Source organism: Protopterus annectens, chromosome 1.part0, assembly GCF_019279795.1.
Source record: "Protopterus annectens isolate FY-2018-M chromosome 1.part0, PAN1.0, whole genome shotgun sequence".
In the NCBI taxonomy this organism is placed as follows: domain Eukaryota; kingdom Metazoa; phylum Chordata; order Ceratodontiformes; family Protopteridae; genus Protopterus; species Protopterus annectens.
In genome coordinates this window covers 1,801,036,540-1,801,056,321 of record NC_056725.1, presented here as the reverse complement: position 1 = coordinate 1,801,056,321, position 19,782 = coordinate 1,801,036,540, and the positions used below count along the sequence as shown (strand labels likewise).

The window sequence follows — 19,782 nt, the reverse complement described above, 5'->3', positions numbered from 1 at the left end:
TATTTAATGTCACTGCTTAAACAGAAATTGTTGACAAATACTTGAATGTTCAGAGAACAAGGACATGCAGGATTTATTGCATGCAACTGAACAAGTGGGAAAGCATACTTTGCAATGTGGTTATGATTCACTGGAGGCCACTTGCAGGGCCGCTGTTACAGGTTCTGTTATTAGAAAGGCATGCCTGGTTGAAGGAACAGAATCTGCCTGATCATGTTAAAGCAAAATTATTAGATGCACCATTACAGCATGATACTTTGGTACTAAAGCAGAAGAGGTGTTGAAAAAAATGGAGGATAAAGCAAAATCCATGCAGTCAAGGATTTCTTACAGGTACAGCCACCCAGGTTTACCAGGAACTGGCCTTCTAAAAATTGGTCCTTTTCAGTGTCAGACAGATCACAAAGAGGCAGATACAGGCGTCCCAGAAGCAGATCTCAGCCCCAAGGCTTATACAGGCCTAAACAATGGGGTGCTCCTACCTCCGAAAGCATAGAAGACAAATCACAACCTTACAGGAAACCGTCCCAATTACTTTCCTCTGCCAGATCCAAGCACTTTTCTTTTGGCAGCCCCCTTAGGGGGAAAACTAGCACTTTTTTCATCAAATTGGCAAATGGTTACCCAAAACAAATGTGTCCTGAACATAGTGTCCCAAGGCTACAGGTTCCATTTACACACCCTACCAAGGTCAAACGGTATGCCAGACCTGCCACACAATCAATGGGCAGAGGCACAAAAACAAATTACAGCTCTCATGGACATGAGGGCCATTCAGCAAGTACCACAACAAGAGCAGGGGCAAGGATTTTACTCCAGACTTTTCCTAGTGCCCAGAAAGGACAAAACCTGGAGACCAATACTGGACCTGTCTATACTAAATACGTTTCTGGAAGTTCCAAAATTCAAGATGTTGACTCTACAACAGCTACTGCCCATGCTGGGCAAGAAGGCTTGGCTCGTAACCTTGGACCTAAAAGAGGCATACCTGCATGTCCCAATCAGACAGTCTTGCAGAAGATACCTCAGATTCATAGCTGGCTCAATGCATTACAATTCTCTGCACTGCCCTTTGGCTTATCTACTGCGCCCAGGGTCTTCACAAAATGCCTGGCACCAGTAATTGCATTTTGCAGACAGAGGAATTCAAATATGTCCCTACTTAGATGACTGCCTAATTCAAGCAGAGAACAAAGACATTCTTCTAAAGCATTTGGCGTTTGTAAAAAGATTAATTGGCCTAGGATACACAGTAAACGAAAAGAAATCAAAACTAGTGTCCTCTCAAGGGATAATATTCCTGGGTGCAAGCTTAAATACAACTGCCCAGATGGCTTATCTCACGCCAGACAAACAAAAGCAGCTGACTTCTTACTTCAAGAAATTGGCAACAAAAACCCACTTATCTGCAAGAAAAATCCTGCAGGCCTTGGGTTTCATGGCATCCTGCAGTCTACTAATTCCATATGCCAGACTGCATATGAGGAGACTACAATGGTATCTAAAAAGTGTTTGGACTCAGCATTGCCACAGCCTGGAGACAGTAATTGCACTCATTCCCTGCCTGCAACAGGAGATTCGATGGTGGGCAGAGAAGCCTGTCACCACAACAAGAGTCTGCCTTTCAGTTTACCCACAGCCAGACAGACACTGACAACGGATGCATCAGATTATACCTGGGGGGCCCATATGGCTGGAAAATGTATTCAGGGCACATGGCCTGCAAACCAGAAGCATCTTCACATCAATCAAAAAGAGATGCTAGCTGTTCAAAATGCCCTGACAGCTTTCAAGGACCTGCTTCATCCAGGACAGCTACTGATACAGACAGACAATACTACGGTCATGTAGTACATAAACAAGCAGAGAGGTACACATTCCTACCCCCTCTGCAGACAAGCAGTGACCTTATGGGACACAGCATTGGCTTTTCAAGTTCATCTGCAAGCACAATTCCTGCCAGGCAAAACAAATACTCTGGCAGACGAACTAAGCAGAAACCTCATGGATCCCCATGAATGGAAACTGGATCCACAAGTCTTCAGCATAACAAGGAAATGGGGATGCCCAGACATAGATCTATTTGCCTCCCCTCACAACTGCCAATTGCAGAGATTTTGCACAAGGATTTATCACAAGCAAGCATGGAAAGTGGACGCCTTATCCTTCAGCTGGAAAAATGTAACAGTATATTCCATTCCTCCACTGCCTCTCCTTCCCAGGGTACTCCTAAAAGGTCAGACAAGAGAAGCCAAAAATGATACTGGTTCCACCAGACTGGCCACGCCAGCACTGGTACCCAGTCCTAAAGAGCATGTCTCAAGGTCCAGCATGGATATTGCCTCAAAGTTCTCACTTGCTGACCCAACAAAACAATCTGATCCTGCACAGCCAACTCAGGACCTTAAATCTGGCAGCATGGCGGATAATGTAGCCATTCAGAACACTCCTCTTTCAAAAGCGGTTATGGATGTTAACTTGGAGGCCAGGAGACCCAGTACCAGAAAATCTTATGCAGAAAAATGGAAGAGATTCTGTGCTTGGAACCAGGAACAAGACATTGACATGTGTGTACCTACTATCCCTCAGATTTTACAATACTTAACTGAGATGCTGGACAAAGGCCTTTCTTTCTCATCAATTAAGATTCATGCTTCTCCCATTTCAGCCCATTACAATACGGAACCACCTATCTTTTCTCATCCTTTAATAAGGCAGTACCTCAGAGGGGCCAAAAACATTAGGCCCCCAAGGAGAGCACCAATTCCGGCCTGGGACCTCAATTATGTTTTGGAAAAACTCACAGTACCTCCTTTCGAGCCAGCATCAACAGCGGATATAAAATTCTTATCCTGGAAAACAGCTCTGCTCCTAGCAATAACCTCTGCAAGATGAGTCTCGGAGTTACAAGCACTCATGGCTGTGGAACCTTTTATCATTTTTCATCCAGACAGGGTTTCTCTGAGGACAAACCCAACATTTATGCCTAAGGTGGTGTCCAGTGTGGCCCTCAACCAAACCATTCACTTGCCTACCTTTTATCCAAATCCGCAGAACAAGGGTGAGAAAATTCTGCATTCTTTGGACATACACAGGCAGTTATGCTTTTACTTGGACAGAACTAAAGCTTTCAGAAAGACTGAGCAACTTTTAATGTCATATGCTTCTGGATCACAAGGAAAGGCTATCTCAGAACAGACTATTTCTAAATGGATAGGTCATTGCATTCGTTTCTTCTATTTTCAGCATGGCAAATCAGTGCCTAAGGGCATTAGGCCTCATTCCACCAGAGCAGCAGCCACTTCAGCAGCCTTCCTCAGAGGAGTACCAACCAAAGATATCTTAGAGGCTGCAACTTGGAGTTCAGTGCACACTTTCACAAAGCACTACCACTTACCTCTTTACTGCAAGTCCAGAGCAGGCTTTGCCACTACAGTTCTGCAGGGCCTCGTAGCCTTTCCTAATCCTATTTAGCCCAGCCACCCATCCTCAGCTTTGGGATTCAACCCAAGAGTAATAACTGCAACAGTGAAACACGATGAGCATAGTACAGTTGTGTACCTACCATAAATGTAGATGTTAGCGTATTTACTGTTGCAGTCCAGGTTACCCACCTACCATCCCACTTTTCTTTGCTGGGACTTATCTGCACTTCTCTATCCTATACAGCCTATGTGGTGTATTTGCTTGTAGATGAAGTAAATGTTATTTTTGTGCATGCATTTTTATTGGCATATTTTTTCAGCCTACCAGTTTGGGGGCATCTGACATCTGGGGCAAGAAAAACTGAAGAAAATGGCGTCTGCTGCATTTTTTTATACCCCTGGCGCACTGACGTCAGGGAAGAGGCGACTGCAACTGACGCCGGACCCAGACTTTGGAATTCTGGCCGACTGAGGGTAGCCTGCCAGCAGTATAACCCAAGAGTAATGACTGCAACAGTGAATACACTCGAACATCTACATTTTATGGTAGGTACACAACTGTACTATAGGATAGGTAAGAAGGTCTACACCTCCTCCACTTTGGCTTTCAGAGCCATCAACTATCAGATGCACATGACTAAATATGTTCTGGACTTGGTCTCTCAAGCCTTTTCCTTCCTGGCCACTATTCCTGACTGCCTCACTAAAGCTGACATCTCCTCCAAACTTTCTTTGGCTACACAAGTAGCCAGTCACTCAATTAGATGTGGCTATGATGCTGCAGAAGCCTCTGCTCGCTCTGCAGCATCTGCTTCAGTTCTCAAGAGATACTCCTGGCTTAGACTTCATCACCTCCCAGAAGACTAAGTCTAAGATCTTAGATGCCCCCCCCGGACCAATTTCCTTTTTAGCAAACAATCTGCAGATGTTTTTAGGAATCTGCAAGAAAAAAGTAAAGAATTACAGGACATAAAACATTTGTTGGTATCCCCTATTCCCAAGTATTATAGAAACTGTCCAGCAAAAGCCACCTTTGTGAGGTGAAACTCAGCCCAGGCTTGTACTTCCTCTTCCAGATCTAGAAGTGGAACAAGAAGACCAACCACTTCCAGACCTGCTGCCCCACATCCTCAGCCCAGACAGCCTTTTCAGGACAGAGGAGGCTCCAACAATGCATGGCTGCCTTGCCCCCCACCACCACTCTCGGTCCGCCTCTCCCCCACTGCCTCCCGTTCTGGAAAACCATCACCTCGGACAAATGGGTACTGACCATAATACAAAAAGGATACTTCCTCTCCTGGAAAGTAAAACCACCCATAAGAGGCATCCCATTTCCTCCCAGAAACCAACAGCATCTCCTTCCACAGGTTTTGACAGACCTTCTGAAGCTGGGTACCATAAAACCAGTTCCCTCAGGGCAGGACTGAAAAGGTTTCTACTCCCATATCTTCCTGGTCCCCAAAAAAGATAGCCCATGGAGACCCATCTTAGACCTCTCCTCCTTAAATCTTTACCTAAAAGTGCCCACTTTCAGAATGCTGTCACTACGAACTCTACTACCACTCATCCCAACCAAGGCCTTCATGGCCATTTTGGACCTAAAAGAGGCCTACTTACACATACCTATCAGACCTTCCCACAGAAGATTGCTGCGTTTTTCTGGGCCCTCTTCTCATTTCCAATTTACTGCTTTGCCCTTAGTTTGTCAACTGCCCCCGAGTGTTCACAAAATGCCTGTCCCTGGCCATTGCCTTTTGCAGAACACAAGGAATTCAGATTTACCCCTACCTAGACAACATCCTAATCCTGGCAGAGTGCAAAGATACCCTTTCAACTCATCTGCACTTCACCATGTCCCTTCTACAAAGTCTAGGGTTCACCCTCAACCTTCCAAAGTCTTCCCTGCACCCAGAACAAGACAAGATTTTCCTGGGTTACAGAATCCGCACGGATGAAGGCATTTCTTCCCCAAGACAAGGTCCACTCCCTGACCTCCCACTTCAAGGTATTGCTACAGACACAAGTAATAACTGCAAGGCAATTCCTACGAACCCTGGGCTTAATAGCAGCCACCATACTTATGCTCCTACTAGCCAGAATGCATATGCGCAAGCTACAGTGGTATCTAAAAAAAAACATTTGGTCCCAGCACCTGAATCACTTGGAGCAATAAATCCCCTTCCTTCCCTCCCTAAAGAAAGAGATCAGCTGGTGGATCCAACAAGTCCAGCTAAACCCAGGGATTCCCCCTAGCCCAACCCAGGTAATGCATGCAGATGCCTCAGATTCAGGGTGGGGGAGCCACCATGGCATCTTACAGGGTGTAAGCAACCTGGCACCTTTCCTTGAAGGTCAAACACATCAGTGTGAGGGAAATGACAGCAGTCTTCTTAGCTCTAAAACATTTACTCCCCTGCTTCTACCAGGAGTTCTACAAATAGTAACAGACAACACCACAGATGTTCTTCGTGTTTCACTGTTGCAGTCATTACATTTGGGTAATCTGCTGGCAGGTTGCCCTCAGTCGGCGTGAATTCCAAAGTCTTGGGTCCTGTGTCAGTTGCAGTCTTCTCTTCCATGACATCAGGTCATCAGGCGTATAAAACATGCAGCCGGCGCCATTTTCTTCAGTCTTTCTTGCCACGCAGTGCCCGAAGCAGAGGTATCTCGCAAGTGCTGGTCAGCCGACTACTGAAATATTCGAGTTTGAGTTTCAGAACTGAAGTCTTCACTAAAGCCAAGTACCCCGTTGGGGAAACTTTTTTTTTCTTGCTTTTTACCGATGTCAGAAAAAGTTAATAATTGTATTACTTGTGGGAAGCAAATACCTCATAGGGATTTCCATTTGTACTGTATTCCTTGCCTAGACCCTGATCACAACGTGCCTGGCTGTCGGTTTTGTGCTAGATTTAACCAACACACTATTAAGCATTGGTATATTTTTGCATCAAAGTATTTTGGAAACGGATTTAACTGGCCAAAAATGTCATCTGATAGCAATCCAACTACAGGAGTACATAAAAAATGCAAAGAAAAGGACAAGGAAAGGCAGTCGAGATCCAAAACCGACAGCGAAGCTTCTACTAAGCCATTCGCCGGTTCACTGGTATTCATTGAGGCACTTTCACAGCCCCTGATACCCGCTACCTTCGAGTCGCAGGCCTCTACCGACACCCATGTGGAGTCCGGCATGCCACAAGATACTCAAGGTATTGCACCGAAGGATGTATCTCCCACAGATGGGTCCGGAGCCGCTGAGCAGGCACAGGCTTCTGAGGGTGTATTCAGACCTCGACATTTATATATCAAACTGACGACAGCTGCAAAACCAAAGGCAACTTCTAAAACTAAAAAAAATGACGCATGAGCCATATGCACAGGCCTCTTTGCCTAAAAAACAAATGATCAAAATGGCTGAAAACCTTATTACCTTGATCAGGGGTACCCATCCCCCTCCAGATAAGAGGCCAAGACAAGACACTGATTATGAATCTTCAGATCAGTTTTCTATTTCTTCTGATTCCTCTTCTGATCAGGAATTATCTATACCTCACTATGAGGATTCTGATGCTGAGGAGTCTATTCCATCTGCATCTCCTCCAGAGGATTATTCATTTGGAGAAACCTTGCATACTTTGAAGGAGCATTTTCACTGGGAGAGTCAAGACTTCTCAGAATCAAAAAAGAGGCTCGGGGGTTTCCTCCTTCTCCCTCAGCACAAGCCTTTAGCCATTCCCCCTGTTTTACACATTCTGGATGATGTGTTTTCGGAGTCGAGCTTGACCCCTGACTCCTTGCCTCCGGCTCCCAGTAAGCCTGACCGATATTACAGGGTCCCTGACTCGCATAAATTTTTATTTAGAAACCCTGCTGCTGATCCTGAAACTATTTCACAGGATCCAAAGGGAGTTAAGGCCTCAACATCAAAAAATCCTACCCCCTCTGACAGAGATTCAAGGGCACTAGACAGATGGGGAAAAAGGTTTATACATCTGCAACCTTGGCAGTCAGGGCCTTAAACTGTCAATTTCATATGCTTAAGTGCCAACAGCATGTTATGGGATTGCTGAAACAGAAATTGATGTTGATTTCAGAAAGTGCAGAAAATGAAGAATTGCAGGAATTATTGCATGCAGCTGAACAAGTTGGAAAGCATACTTCGCAATGTGCTCTTGATTCCTTAGAGGCCTCCTGCAGGGCCGCAGTTACTGGATCTCTGATTAGGAGGCATGCCTGGTTAAAGGAACAAAATTTGCCTGATCATGTTAAAGCTAAATTGCTAGATGCACCTTTACAGCATGATTCTCTGTTTGGTATTAAGGCAGAAGAGGTTTTAAAGAAAATGGAAGATAAAGCTAAGTCTATGCAAACTGTTAGACTTCTTAGAAGTGCAGCCACCAAGATTCAGTAGACACTGGCCTACAAAAAATTGGTCCTTTCCTGTGTCAGACAGAGCTCAAAGGGGCAATTCCAAATGCCCAAAGGGTTCCAGATACCAGGCGCAAGATTCATACAGGTCAAAGCAATGGGGCGCATCTACCTCCAAATCTGGAGGAGATAAAGTGCAAACCTACAGAAAACAGTCCCAATGACTTCCCTCTGCCTACGCCAAGCACTTATCTTTTGACAGCACCCTTAGGGGGAAAATTAGCACTTTTTGTTCAAATATGGCAGTTAATAACCCAGGACAAGTGGGTACTAAACATAGTGTTACAGGGATACAGATTCCATTTCCACACTCTGCCAGTGGCAGTAGGTTGGCCAGATCTGCCCACAAATCAATGGGCAGAGGCATAGAAACAGGTTACATCCCTCATGGATATGGGGGCCATTCAACCAGTACCAGAAGAGGAAAAAGGACAAGGTTTTTACTCGACTGTTCTTGGTACCCAGAAAGGACAAGGCTTGGCGGCCAGTACTGGATTTATCAATTTTGAACACATACCTGGACATTCCAAAATTCAAAATGCTGACTTTGCAGCAGCTTCTGCCCATGCTGGGCAAGAATGCTTGGCTGGTGACATTAGACCTAAAAGAGGCATACCTGCATGTCCCAATAAGACAATCGTGCAGAAGATACCTCAGATTCAAGGCTGGCTTAATGCATTACCAATTCTCTGCACTGCCCTTTGGCTTTTCTACTGCACCTAGGGTCTTTACAAAGTGCCTGGCACCAGTAATTGCATTTTGCAGACAAAAAAGTATACAAATATATCCTTACTTGGACGACTGTCTCATTCAAGCAGAGAACAAGGGCACTCTTCTTCGACACCTGGCATTTGTGAAAAGGCTTCTAACATGCCTAGGGTACACAATAAACAAAAAGAAATCACAACTGGTACCATCACAAAAGATCACATTCCTGGGTGCAAGCTTGAATACAACTGCCCAGATGGCTTACCTTACGCCAGACAAGCAAAGGCAGCCGATTATTACTTCAAACAGATGGCAACAAAAACCCAGTCTTCTGCAAGACAAATTCTGCAGGCTCTGGGCTTCATGGCAGCCTGCATCCTACTAATTCCATATGCAAGACTGCATATGAGGAAACTTCAATGGTACCTAAAATTTATGGAGTCAATATTCACACAGTCTGGAAACGGTGATTCCTCTCATTCCCTGCCTGCAACAGGAGTTTCTATGGTGGGCAAAGGCCTGACACCAAAACATGGGACGGCTCTTCAATCTACCCCCTGTCAGCCAAACCTTAACAACAGACGCATCAGATTATGCCAGGGGGGCCCACATGGCAGGAAGATGCATTCAGGGTATATGGGCTCCAAAACAAATGCATCTACATATCAACCAGAAAGAGATGCTAGTAGTTCAAAATGCCCTAACAGCCTTCAAGGATTCACTTCATCCAGGACAGCTACTGATAGACGGACAACGCCACAGTCATGCGTTATATAAACAAGCAAGGGGGCACACACTCATACCCCCTTTGCAGATTAGCCATGGCACTGTGGAACACAGCTTTGACCTACCAAATATATCTTCAAGCCAATTCCTGCCAGGAAAACAATACACTCTGGCAGATGATTTAAGCAAAAACCTTATGAATCCTCACGAGTGGAAACTAAATCCACAAGTCTTCAGCATGATAACAGAGAAATGGGGAGCCCAGACATGGATCTATTTGCCTCTCCTCAAAATTATCAATTGAAAAAATTCTGCACAAGGACTTATCACAGACAGGCATGGAAAGTGGATGCCCAGTCCTTCAGTTGGAAAAAAATATCAGTTTACACCTTTCCTCCTCTGCCTCTTCTACCCAAGGTCCTCCTAAAAGTCAGACGAGAAGCCAAAGATGATATTACTTGCCCTGGACTGGCCCCGCCAATACTGGTACCCGGTCCTAAGGAACTTGTCTCAATGCCCAGCATTGGACCTTGCCTTAAAGACCACAACTACTGTCACAGCAAAACAATCAGATCCTGCACAATCGACTACAGACTCTAAACCTGGCAGCATGGCTAATCATGTGATCATACAAACAACACCTCTCAGTAAAGCTGAGATGGATGTCATTTTGGAAGCCAGAAGACCTAGTACTACGAACTCTTATGCTGACAAGTGGGAGAGATTCTGTGCTTGGAATCAAGCACAAGGAACTGATACAGCAGAACCAAATATTCCTCAGATATTACAATACTTAACTGAGATGCTTGACAAAGGCCTTTCTCATCAATCAAAATCCATGCCTCTGCCATTTCAACTCATTACAACACAGAGCCACCAATCTTTTCTTATCCTGTACTAAAGCAGTATCTTAGAGGAGCCAAAAATGTAAGGCCCCCTAGAAGATCATCATTACCTGCATGGGACCTCAATTATGTGTTGTAAAAGCTCACCCTGCTTCCATTTGAACCAGCTGCTACCGCTGATATAAAGTTCTTATCATGGAAGACAGCTGTGCTACTAGCAATTACTTCAGCAAGAAGAGTTTCAGAGCTACAGGCCCTCATGGCTCTAGAGGCTTTTATCATATTTTACCCGGACAGGGTGTCTCTGATGACAAATCCTACTTTTATGTCTAAGGTGGTTTCCAGTGTGGCTCTTAACCAAACGATTCATCTGCCAACTTTTTATTCAAATCCGCAGAACAAAAGGGACAGAATTCTGCATTCCTTGGATGTACACAGCTAAGATTCTACTTGAGCAGGACTAAAGCTCTAAGAAAAACTGAGCAATTACTAGTGTCATATGCTGCAGGAGCAGAAGGAAAGGCCATTTCAAAGCAGACAGTTTCAAAGTGGATAAGCCACTGCATCCGTTTCTGCTACTTACACCATGGTAAACCTGTGTCCAAGGGCATTAGGTCTCATTCCACCAGAGCTGCGGCTACTTCAGCAGAGAGGAGTACCAACCAAAGACATTCTAGAGGCTGCTACTTGGAGTTCTGTTCACGCCTTTACAAAGCATTACCATTTGCCTCTCTACTCTAAGTCTAGGGCAGGCTTTGCTACTGCAGTGCTCCAGGTCCTTATAGCCACACCTAATGCTGTTTAGCTCCAGCCTCCCAACCATAGCTTTGAGATTCTACCCAAATGTAATGACTGCAACAGTGAAACGCAACAAACATAGTACAGTCGTGTACACTTGTCGTAAATCTTTCCTTCAGTATCTTCTACAACCTATGTGGTGTATTTGCTTGTAGATGAAGGTATAATTTATATTGATGCATGTATATATATATATATATATATATATATATATATATATATATATATATTTATATAAAAAACTGCTACCTTTTTGGGGGCACCTGACATCGGGGGCAAGAAAAACTAAAGAAAATGGCATCGGCTGCATGTTTTATACCCCTGATGACCTGACGTCATGGAAGAGAAGACCGCAACCAACGCAAGACCCAAGACTTTGGAGTTCGGGCCGACTGAGGGCAACCTGCCAGCAGAATACCCAGATGTAATGACTACAACAGTGAATACACTTGAACATCTACTTTTATGGTAAGTATACACAACTGTACTTTATGTGGTACCTCAACAAACAGGGAGGGACAAAAGCTTATCAGCTCTGCAGACTAACCCTGCTGATATGGGATCTAGCCTCTCGCCACAACTTGCCCTTGTAGGCAACCTATATTCCCTCGCAGGGCAACAAAGAATCAGATCTTCTAAGCAGGACATCCTCTCCACAACACGAATGGATGCTGGACAGGACTGTCTTAGACATTGTCCACCGATGGGGCACTCCTCAAATAGATCTGTTCACCTCCCTCCAGAACAGGTAGCTGCAGACCTTCTACTCGAAGACCTACTTCCCTCTAGCCTGGATGGTAGACTCTTTCAACATCTCTTGGAAGAGGAAGTTTCTTTGGCTTCCCTCTCTTCCCAGTGATACAGAAAGTCCTCCTGAAAATCAGGAGACGAACCCAAAATCTTGTTAGTGTCTCCCTACTGGCCAAGACAGCACTTGTTCCCCTTACTTCACAGTCTAGCCAAGGGCAGTCACTACAAGTTACCCTACAAGCTGGACCTTCTGACAGAAGAAAAGGGAACTCTCATCCACCCACACTTGCAGATGATGTCCCTGACAACTGTGGGTGATGAAGTTTTGACACCATTCAGACACCACTACTCAGAGGATGTGCTTTCAGTCCTGAGGAAGGCCAGGAAACATACTACAAGAAAATCATACCTAGCTAAAGGGAAAGATTTACTAAATGCTGTCTAGACAAGGGAAGGGAACCTTGCATTGCTGACCCTACAGACAACCACAAAGCATTCTATAGCTATGTTAAGAGTCTCTCAATGGCAACACTCAGATCTGCTCTGAGTTACTGCACAATGGCACTAAATATTCAGAACCAACTGATATTGCCAACATCCTGGCAGATAGGTTCAGTGCTAAATTTACCCCCCTCTCACCCCCTAAAGGGCCCATCTCTGTAATGGAAGAGTGCAAAGTTGAATGAATACGACTCTATTAAATGTATTTTAAAGTTAAAAGCACTACGTAGGTAAACACCATACTGTATACACTGTCCTTAATTGTTAGTTCGTATATAGTGGCTGCTAGCCTACTCCTAAAAACTTTTTTAAAAAATGATATTTTAAAACATAAACACATATATTTATATACATTTGTTTAATTTCCTTAATGCTAATCAGTCTATATAATTTTTTTGAGTAATTTGCACTTTTATTGTTATAGCCAACTGCTTAATGAAGTTAGCAATGAGTATGAATTTGTATTTATATGTTATAAGTTATTATTTCTGGTGTAAGTATGCAATAATATGATATTTAATACCTATTTCAAACATGCTTATATGTGGGGATTTATCTTTATGAGGATTGCTGACTAGCAGTTTATCAATATATTTTTATATGTTTTTACATGTTTTTTAGATGGGTGTTTTAAGTTTAATTGGATAATTGAATTACGTTTTAATAATGATTGCCATCATTATGATGTTTATATAAATAGGAAGCTGTCTCTTACTGTTTGTCTGAAGTAGGTTTGGTAATAACTCTTCCGAAAGCGCTAATGTTTAATAAACAGTCCGTGTCGTGCTGTAATACAGTTTCTCGCTTTTGTTCTGTGGTCAGTTGCTTTTACGTTCTTTTATCTGGTTCGTTATGAAGAGTGCAAAGTTCCTGTAATCACGGCTGCACAGGTAAAACCACACTGTCCAAAGCCAAGAACACAGCATCCATAGGACCTGACATCATCACAGGTCGCGTTCTACACGAACTACAGAATGAACTGGCACCCCACCTAAGCACCTTGTTCAATCATAGCCTCACCTCTGTCTTCGTGCCCACTGAATGGTGCATGGCGATGGTTATCCCACTCCACAAAGGGGGGAGCCACCACGGACCCCGGGAACTACCTCCCCTTAGCCTAATGAGCTTGGTTTGCAAGGCCATGGATTGCATCATCATGGAACTTGTAAACAAAGAAATTGGTAATCTCCAAACTCTGGACCGCACCCAGTTCAGGTTTGTAAAAGGCAGATCATGTCTCCTAAACCGATAGACTTCTTTGAAGCAGTCACCAAAGCCATAGACGAGGGTAAGGTGGTTCACACAGCCTATTTAGATCTCGCCAAGGCTTTTGACACCATCCCCCACTCTGGAATTATAGATAAACTCACTAAACTAGGTATAAATCCCTATGTCACAAGATGGGTTGCCAACTGGCTCACTGATAGAACCCACACTGAAAGTAGCAGACTCCAAATCCGACTTCAGACCAGTGGTAGTGGAGCACCACAGGGTTCAGTCCTGGGTCCTCTCCTGTTTGGTATCTACTTTTCTGTAGCAGACTCCAAATCCAACTTCAGACCAGTGACAAGTGGAGCACCACAGGGTTCAGTCCTGGGTTCTCTCCTGTTTGGTTATCTACTTTTCTGAAGTACAGGCCAACACAGATGGTCTTTGGCTAAAGAAGTTCGCAGAGGACTGCAAACTATGAGCCATAATCGAAACTCCTAACGATGTGGACATTCTACAAAAGGGCCTCACTGAACAGATGCCTGGTGTCAAAGCCATGGCCTCGAGCTCAGTGCCAAAAAGTGCATTGTCATTCCCTTTGGTAAAAACTCTGTACCCATGAGTTTACACATAGGTGGCAGTCTACTTAACACGGAAAGTGTGATAAGAGACTTTGGGACACAGGTAGACAGTAGTCTCTCCTGTGGTAATCACATCGCCACAGTAGTCAGGAAATCCTTGTACATGGCACACCTCATCACAAAAGGTTTCTCATCCATGGGAAAAAGAGGTCATTGTTCCCCTCTACTCATCACTCATTAGACCCATTATAGAGTACAATGCCCCTTTTGGTATGTACCTCACAAGACATCTACAGCAACTGGAAAGGCCACAGAAATACCTCGCAAAGAGGATTGCCGAACTACATGTTCTAGGGACCTAAACCTTGTCACCACAATAAACAGAAATGCTGGAGGGATAGATTCCTGTCCCAGAGACTTCCCATACTCTGGAACAAACTACCCATCTATATCAAACAAAGCTCCTCATTAACACACCAAGAAAAATCTTGATTGGATGGGAAATGGAAATTCACCCCGGGGATCACCTCTGTGGCTCTGCTCGACAGGGGCACAGGAAAATAATTTTCTTGGGTGGCGAAAGCCAGGGTACCTTTTTTGGCTAGGCTTATATAGGCCCTAGGGCCAATAGCCTAGTACCTACTTATGAACCTATGAACTTCATTCTGGAAAAGCTTACCCAACACCCATTTGAACCTGCTGGGACAGCTAACCTTCAGATGTGTACATGGAAAATGGATCTGCTAGTGGCTATAACCTCAGCCAGAAGGGTTGCAGAACTACAAGCCTTAATGGCTTGCCCCCCCCCCCCCAATACTACGTTCCACAAAGACATGGGAACCCTGAGAAACTAACCTTTCCTTCATGCCCAAGGTGGTCAACGATTTGTCAATAAACTAATCTATCCACCTTCCCACCTTCTCCCACCAGTGAAGGTGAGAGGATCCTTCACTCTTTGGATGTACACAGACAACTAAGATTTTACCTAGACAAAACAAAATTCATAAGGAAATCCAAACAACTCTTTGTTTCATTCCATTCCAGGGCACTTGGCAAGGCAGTCTCCAAGTAAACCATCGCATGTTGAATCAGGAAAGCCATCTGTCTTTGCTACTCCCACCATGGAAAAAATCGCCCAGCAGGAGTAAAAGTCCATTCCACTAGGGCAACGGCTGCCTCCAAGGCTTTCCTAAAATGTCAGGACACATCTTCCATTATGGAAGCAGCCACATGGTCCACTATCCACACTTTCACCAAACACTACAAGTTAGACCAGGTCTCCATAAAACATGCAGGATTTGCCAGGGGAATCCTACTGGGCTTTGAATAGTCTTCTTCTGCATCTGCCACCCTTTCATCCAACTGAGCTGTGGTACTCTCCCACAACAAGAATACTGCAACATAGGAATAGAAGGACATAGAATAGTTGTGTAAAATCTTACCATAACCATAGATGTCCTTCTCTTCCATGTTGGAGTATTCCTTCCCACCCACCAGTAACCCCCTCATCATTCTCATTCTCATCCCAGCATGACCTTGGGTCCTAATATCATACACCTTTCACCTTGGACCTATCAATACCACAGAAGTGCCCCAGGGTCCCACAACTGACATTACTGGCACCTCCTCCTGCTGGGCCATCTACTCTACCTGCTGAGCTTCAAGTTCTGAGGATTGTGCATGCAGATGTCTCATTTAAGGCCCCTGGTTTATGGCTCTACGTGTGACGTCCCACGCAACTGCAACAGCCAAGCTGAAGCTTTTGTATAGGACCCGACGTACGAGTCGCCTGAGGGCAGGAAATCCCACAACAAGAATACTGCAACATGGAAGAGAAGGACATCTATGGTTATGGTAAGATTTTACACAACTATTCTTTGCCGATGCTTTTATTTTTTCCAGTTGTATTTACTTTATTTTTTAAACTTGCGTTCACATTTAGAAAGCAAAAACAGTATGGTTGAAAAAACAGTATGGCAGATGTTTTTATTATTTTTATTTTTTTTCTCAGTGCTTCATGATGGCTTAATATGCTGCCTTAAAGCCCTGGACTTGTTGCTGAGCTCTCCTAGTACAGTAATACCTGGTTGGAGAATGTGTGTTGTCCAGGAAGCTGAAGTTTTTGAGTTCTGTTAATTTTTTTAAGCCATCTTAGGTTTTGCTGTTATATTGGAACTAGGGGTGTAAGTGTCTCATCTGGTGCCCCTCAACTGTAAATCAAGCAGTGTAAAAAAAAAAAAAAAAAAAAAAGTCAGTTGCTCGATTCAGCGCACCTCGCCTAAGAAGCAAGCCAGGTCCGTTTTAAAGGTTACCACACCTAATGCTTTTTTTGTGCAAGGCCTAAACAAGTTTAACAAAGCAACTAGACTGAGGTGCTTAAAAGCATTTTCTTTATATCTTTGAGAAATGCTATAAAGGGAATTGTGTGCATAAAAAATGCACACGTTGTTGTGAGAGGTGGTTAAAGGAGGGAAGATTGAAAGAAAAGGGTCCAGAGACCCTTTTCAGCCATGACCCTGGCTCAGAAGCAGTAAACAGCACAATTAAATTTAAGATGTATACTTTTAATACGATAGATAGTTGTGTACATAGTTAAAAATTTTAGAAAATTTATATTCAGTTGTCCTACAGTTTTTATAACAAATAAAGGTTTTAGTAGTTTATGTGGATTGCAGTACACTTTGGCTACATGAAATTGTTTGTTAAAGATTTAAAACTGAATTTCCTTGAGGAAAAAAAAGCTAAATGGAAGTGAGTTGAAATGCAGATTATGCAAAGAAGCCTTCGAACTAAGACGAGAACACAGGAGTAAGAAGAGTTTCATGACCAGCCTTTTTAAGGATTTATTGTGTGTTCAGTTACAACACATTGTGTAAAAACTCTGGCTAGGACCGCAGTTTCAGATGTGTGTTTGTCTGCTGTGGATTACATGACTGTGATTGTATGAGGACTTTTCAGGGGCAGGATCAAGGATTACTATTTCTTCACAGAAGTATAATTCAGTCAGCCCAATCAGGACCTAGTTGATAACTTCTTGTGGGTGAAGTCAGTCCTCATCTTTATGAAGGATATGTGACACCTATTCTTCCAGTTTCACTTCTTTCAGGCCTTCGCAACACCAGATGAGATTGAATTCTTCACTCCCATCCGCTATTCTCCATTTTTCCCACTTGCTGGATGGTTATTGTAGCCACTTTTGTGGATTGAACTTTTGGTAAGCGTTACATTTTACGTTGCACATCTGCTTTGCTTTCATTATTGGATATGAAAGTGAAGTTTACAGATGCTCAGTTTGGCTTTCTAGTCTGATAGTTGACATCTACATGCAACCAAGAGGTGCACTTACCCTCAAGGTAAGTACCTAGAGTATACAATAATTCTGTACTGAGGTTGTGTTCTATACAGAGACCCACAGTAAGAAGGCTTTTTTTTTTTTACAAGTCATCTGTTGTGGTAAGTGCAGATGTTTTTTTTTTTGTTTTTTTTTTAATACAGTATAAACCAAATAAAACAGCTGTCAGATAATGTATCAAGTTTAAAATGTTTTATTTCTGCTAAGATCTTTTGTGTTGTAAGCATTACCTGAGCAGTTTACATTTGAGTGTAAGCTATTTACGTAGGCATTACTGACTTGTGCATGCTTTGACAGTGATGCAGTTTCTTTACTTTGTTAGCTTTTTTCTTGAGTTATGAATCACTCAAAAGACAGTTGCATAATTTCTTAAGGTTGCGAAGAGATGACTGGCTCCTTTTGGAGTATAGGAGGAAGCTAGATGAACTGAGTTCCTGGCTTGAGATGCTGGACAGAAAAACTAAACCAGTGCCAGTCGTTCCCAGTGAACACAACCTGATGGAACTGAAGGCAAGTGGAAACAGTTTATGCTCGCATGTTAATGATTTTTAATCTTGCATACTGTGCTAGGTCTTTGGCCTACAAAATTGTTGGTATTTTCTACTAGGTTGTTTTTTATTACTAGATTACATGTGTACCTTTCTTAAATGTTTTTAAATGCTGTATGGATATGAAATATTACTCTATTACAAACAGGAAAGTAAATGTTGCTGTGATATGTATACTTAGCATTTCTTTGCATTCTGTTTTTATCCCCCTGAAATGTCCTCAATGTTTTTTGTCCTGTTGACCAAAATCTTTCATAAATTACTCTTTAGGGCTTTTTGCATGTAACTGTGGGCTTAACTGAGTTTGTTCATTATCAGGGCAAAGATTTTACCAGAGTTCTGGCTATAAGTAGAGAACAGTGCCAACTCCTTCACTTCTTTTGTGGACGTCATCTTATAAAATATGCAGTAAGAAAATCCAGGACCTTAGCTTATTTCTTTGGTGCTTTTTCTATCTGTCACCATGTTTTCCACTTTGTTTACATTTTTAACTTCTGTCAGTCCATAGTGTAGTAAAATGGGACCAGTCTCCCATGAAACCCAAATATGTGCACTGTTCTCCTCGTCTTTGTGTGTGACATATTTCTGATCAAAATATGATGTGTGCATGTCATGCCTGCTTTTTGTATTGTCCACTAGTAAGACCAATAAAATCACCTGGTTGTTTGATGTATGTAAATGGTAAATTGATGTGGAAGACTAAGCTGCGTCCCCCACTTCACCTCTGCTACTTTGTTCGTCAGCTGTTAAGGATGAGGTAATGATAAAATTATCTTACTGGAGGGTAAAGATGGGTGTTGCTGATCAGTTTATTTGCATATTTTCTTTTTTTTTGAGGCAGTCTTCAGCATATAATGCAGGTACAAGGAGCTTATCTGTACACCGGGGCATGCATAAATGAAAGATTTTACAGCAGTTCTTTTTAAGACTATTAAGTCAGCTTCATTTCCCTTTGGCATGTCTATATGTCACACACAAAAGGATGATCGCTCCCCTTCCTCTTTGCTACTTTAACACTAGTGACCTAGAAGATTAGAGAGAGGAAGCTCTGGTGAAACTGATCAGAGTTGGCATGTATTCTTTTAGTTAGAGAAAATCTTGTAGTAGCTGTTTTGGTAAATGAAGATCTGTGTGTAGAACACTGTATTTCCTTACGTAATGAAGAATATGATTTTTTGTTCATCCGTTCATTCATTTGCTGATTACCCATTTCATCCAGTACAAGGTCGTTGGGAAGTTGGAGTATGTTGCTGCATTAATTGGGTGCAAAGCACATGGAAACTCATCCAAGAAAAGGCACCATCCTATCACACAGTGCAAGTGCGTGCATGAATATACACGCACACACACACACACACACACACACACACACACACACACACACACACACACACACACATGGACATATGCATTCACACACAATGGCACGCACATGCGCACTCACGCACACAATTTAGAGGAATGGTACTTCGCCTACAACATACTTTGGGATGCGGGAGGAAATCAGGACACCCAGCAAAAACCTACACAGCATGACCTTTTCTTTGGTGAGGCTTTCAGGGTTATGAGGAACACCTTAAACTGACCTAAAAGCCAAAACATCTGGGAAGAGAGGCCTGAGGAGCCCTGGTTTATCTATCCTGTGGAGCCAGTCAGTAAGGGCTCTATTCAGGTAGATCTGAAAGTGCCTTGACACTAACTGTTTGATACCCAAAAAAGGCAAATGTCATGTCCAAGCTTCTGCTTGAGGCAGCAGAACCTCTGACCAAGCATTCCACTGCTGACTCGTGATCTTTGATCCAGCTTGGTTTCAAGAGACTGCTGCTGTTTGCCACCTTGTCAGTTGTCAAGAAGTTTAAAGCTTTGAACAGTTGTGGCAAGAAAGTTTACTTCTCTTCCTCACTGGGGCTT

General features: G+C 43.2%; 1 protein-coding gene across 3 annotated transcripts in view; it reads left to right on the top strand.

Annotated features, from left to right (window-relative positions):
• The window catches only part of UTRN (utrophin), a 4,744,936-nt gene that overhangs the window by 2,428,340 nt on the left and 2,296,814 nt on the right, over nt 1–19,782 (top strand). For all 3 annotated transcript variants that reach the window (XM_044069601.1, XM_044069592.1, XM_044069610.1), the window contains one exon: nt 17,698–17,833. In XM_044069601.1, the coding sequence (XP_043925536.1) occupies nt 17,698–17,833 (136 nt within the window). The remainder of the gene's footprint in view (nt 1–17,697; nt 17,834–19,782) is intronic.